Source organism: Notolepis coatsorum (genome assembly GCF_963971535.1).
Source record: "Notolepis coatsorum genome assembly, chromosome: 18".
Lineage (NCBI taxonomy): Eukaryota > Metazoa > Chordata > Actinopteri > Aulopiformes > Paralepididae > Notolepis > Notolepis coatsorum.
Window position 1 is genome coordinate 27,047,291 of NC_140182.1, and position 1,629 is coordinate 27,048,919.

The 1,629-nt window shown below is 49.2% G+C and overlaps 1 protein-coding gene across 1 annotated transcript in view; it reads right to left on the minus strand.

Annotated features, from left to right (window-relative positions):
* Nucleotides 1-1,629, minus strand: part of LOC311245293 (paired box protein Pax-6-like) — a gene marked incomplete at both ends in the record, with an annotated part of 44,242 nt that overhangs the window by 11,971 nt on the left and 30,642 nt on the right. The window contains 3 exons of the mRNA XM_084335129.1: nucleotides 503-665; nucleotides 1,202-1,417; nucleotides 1,516-1,557. Coding sequence (XP_084191255.1) covers nucleotides 503-665; nucleotides 1,202-1,417; nucleotides 1,516-1,557 — 421 coding nt within the window. The remainder of the gene's footprint in view (nucleotides 1-502; nucleotides 666-1,201; nucleotides 1,418-1,515; nucleotides 1,558-1,629) is intronic.

Below are 1,629 nucleotides of genomic sequence, written 5' to 3' on the forward strand. Positions count from 1 at the left end.
TACTGGTGTATCTTACCAGGGTTTGGGTTGGTGGTCCTGGTGTATCTTACCAGAGTGTGGTTTGGTGGTACTGGTGGTACTGGTGGTACCGGGGTTTGGTTTGGTGGTACCGGTGTATCTTACCAGGGTTTGGTATGGTGGTACCGGGGTATCTTACCAGTGTGTGGTTTGGTGGTACTGGTGTATCTTACCAGAGTGTGGTTTGGTGGTACTGGTGTATCTTACCAGAGTGTGGTTTGGTGGTCCTGGTGTATCTTACCAGAGTGTGGTTTGGTGGTACTGGTGTATCTTACCAGAGTGTGGTTTGGTGGTCCTGGTGTATCTTACCAGAGTGTGGTTTGGTGGTACTGGTGTATCTTACCAGAGTGTGGTTTGGTGGTCCTGGTGTATCTTACCAGAGTGTGGTTTGGTGGTACTGGTGGTACTGGTGGTACCGGGGTTTGGTTTGGTGGTACCGGTGTATCTTACCAGGGTTTGGTATGGTGGTACCGGGGTATCTTACCAGAGTTTGGTATGGTGGTGCCGGGGTACCAGCCTGGCCTACTGCCCCAGCTTCCTGTCTGTCCGTTTATCATCCTTAGTTTGTCAAACATCCCATCGGGACCCACTGGTCCCATCTGCTTCTCACTGACCAGGTTCCTCAAAACACGGTTTATAGATGACACCTGGCAACATAACCAAACAAACAAATAAATAAATACGTACATATTTACAGTCATAATGTATAGGGGCTTTGTCTGGGTGCCAATGGACATTCAGCATCTTCCTTGTTTCTCAGTACGACAGATACAGTTCTTCACAATACCTTTAAAGGAACACGCCAACATTTGGGAAATTAGCTTATCGTCTTCTCCAGAGAGAGACAAGAAGATAGATACCAGTTCCCTCTCTGTGTGTTCAGTAGAAAGCTATCTGGCTGCATGTTAGCCAAGCTTAGCACAATAAATGGAAATGGACATGACCAATTAGCCTAGGCATTGTCCAACTAACACCTCTCCCGAAGGCTAACCGGTCATGTCCGCTTCCATTGATTGTGCTAAGCTAGGCTAACGTGCAGCCAGATAGCTTTCTACTGAACGCACAGAGAGGAAACTGGTATCTATCTTCTCGTCTCTCTCTGGAGAAGACGGTAAGCTAATTTCCCAAAATGTTGGCGTGTACTTTTAACATTCTCAGCGTCCGCACGACGACAGTAACTTACACTTGGTATGTTGTCATTGGTGCAGACGCCCTCGGCCAGTAGCCTGTCCCTGATCTCCCAGGCGAAGATGGAGGGACACTCTCTCTTGTAATGCGAGATCTTCCCCACCACCTCGGGCGTGGCCACCCGGGGCTTGCTCCCCCCGATGGCCCGGGGCCGGATGGAGCCCGTCTCGTAGTAGCGACCCAGGATCTTGCTCACGCAGCCGTTGGACACCTAGACACAGAGAAAGACAGAGAAACACAAATCACACACATTATTTGAGACTGGAAGGGATGGAATGTGTTTGAGAGGAAGGAGGTCGATGTTCTTACGTTGTCACCGCTCTGCAGCGGAACGCTAGCGTCAGCATGCTTCTAAAAAGACAGGGATATAGAGGAATCAGAGTTCGCACAAGGTCCTTGAAGTGCTTAAAGTGCTTGATTTTT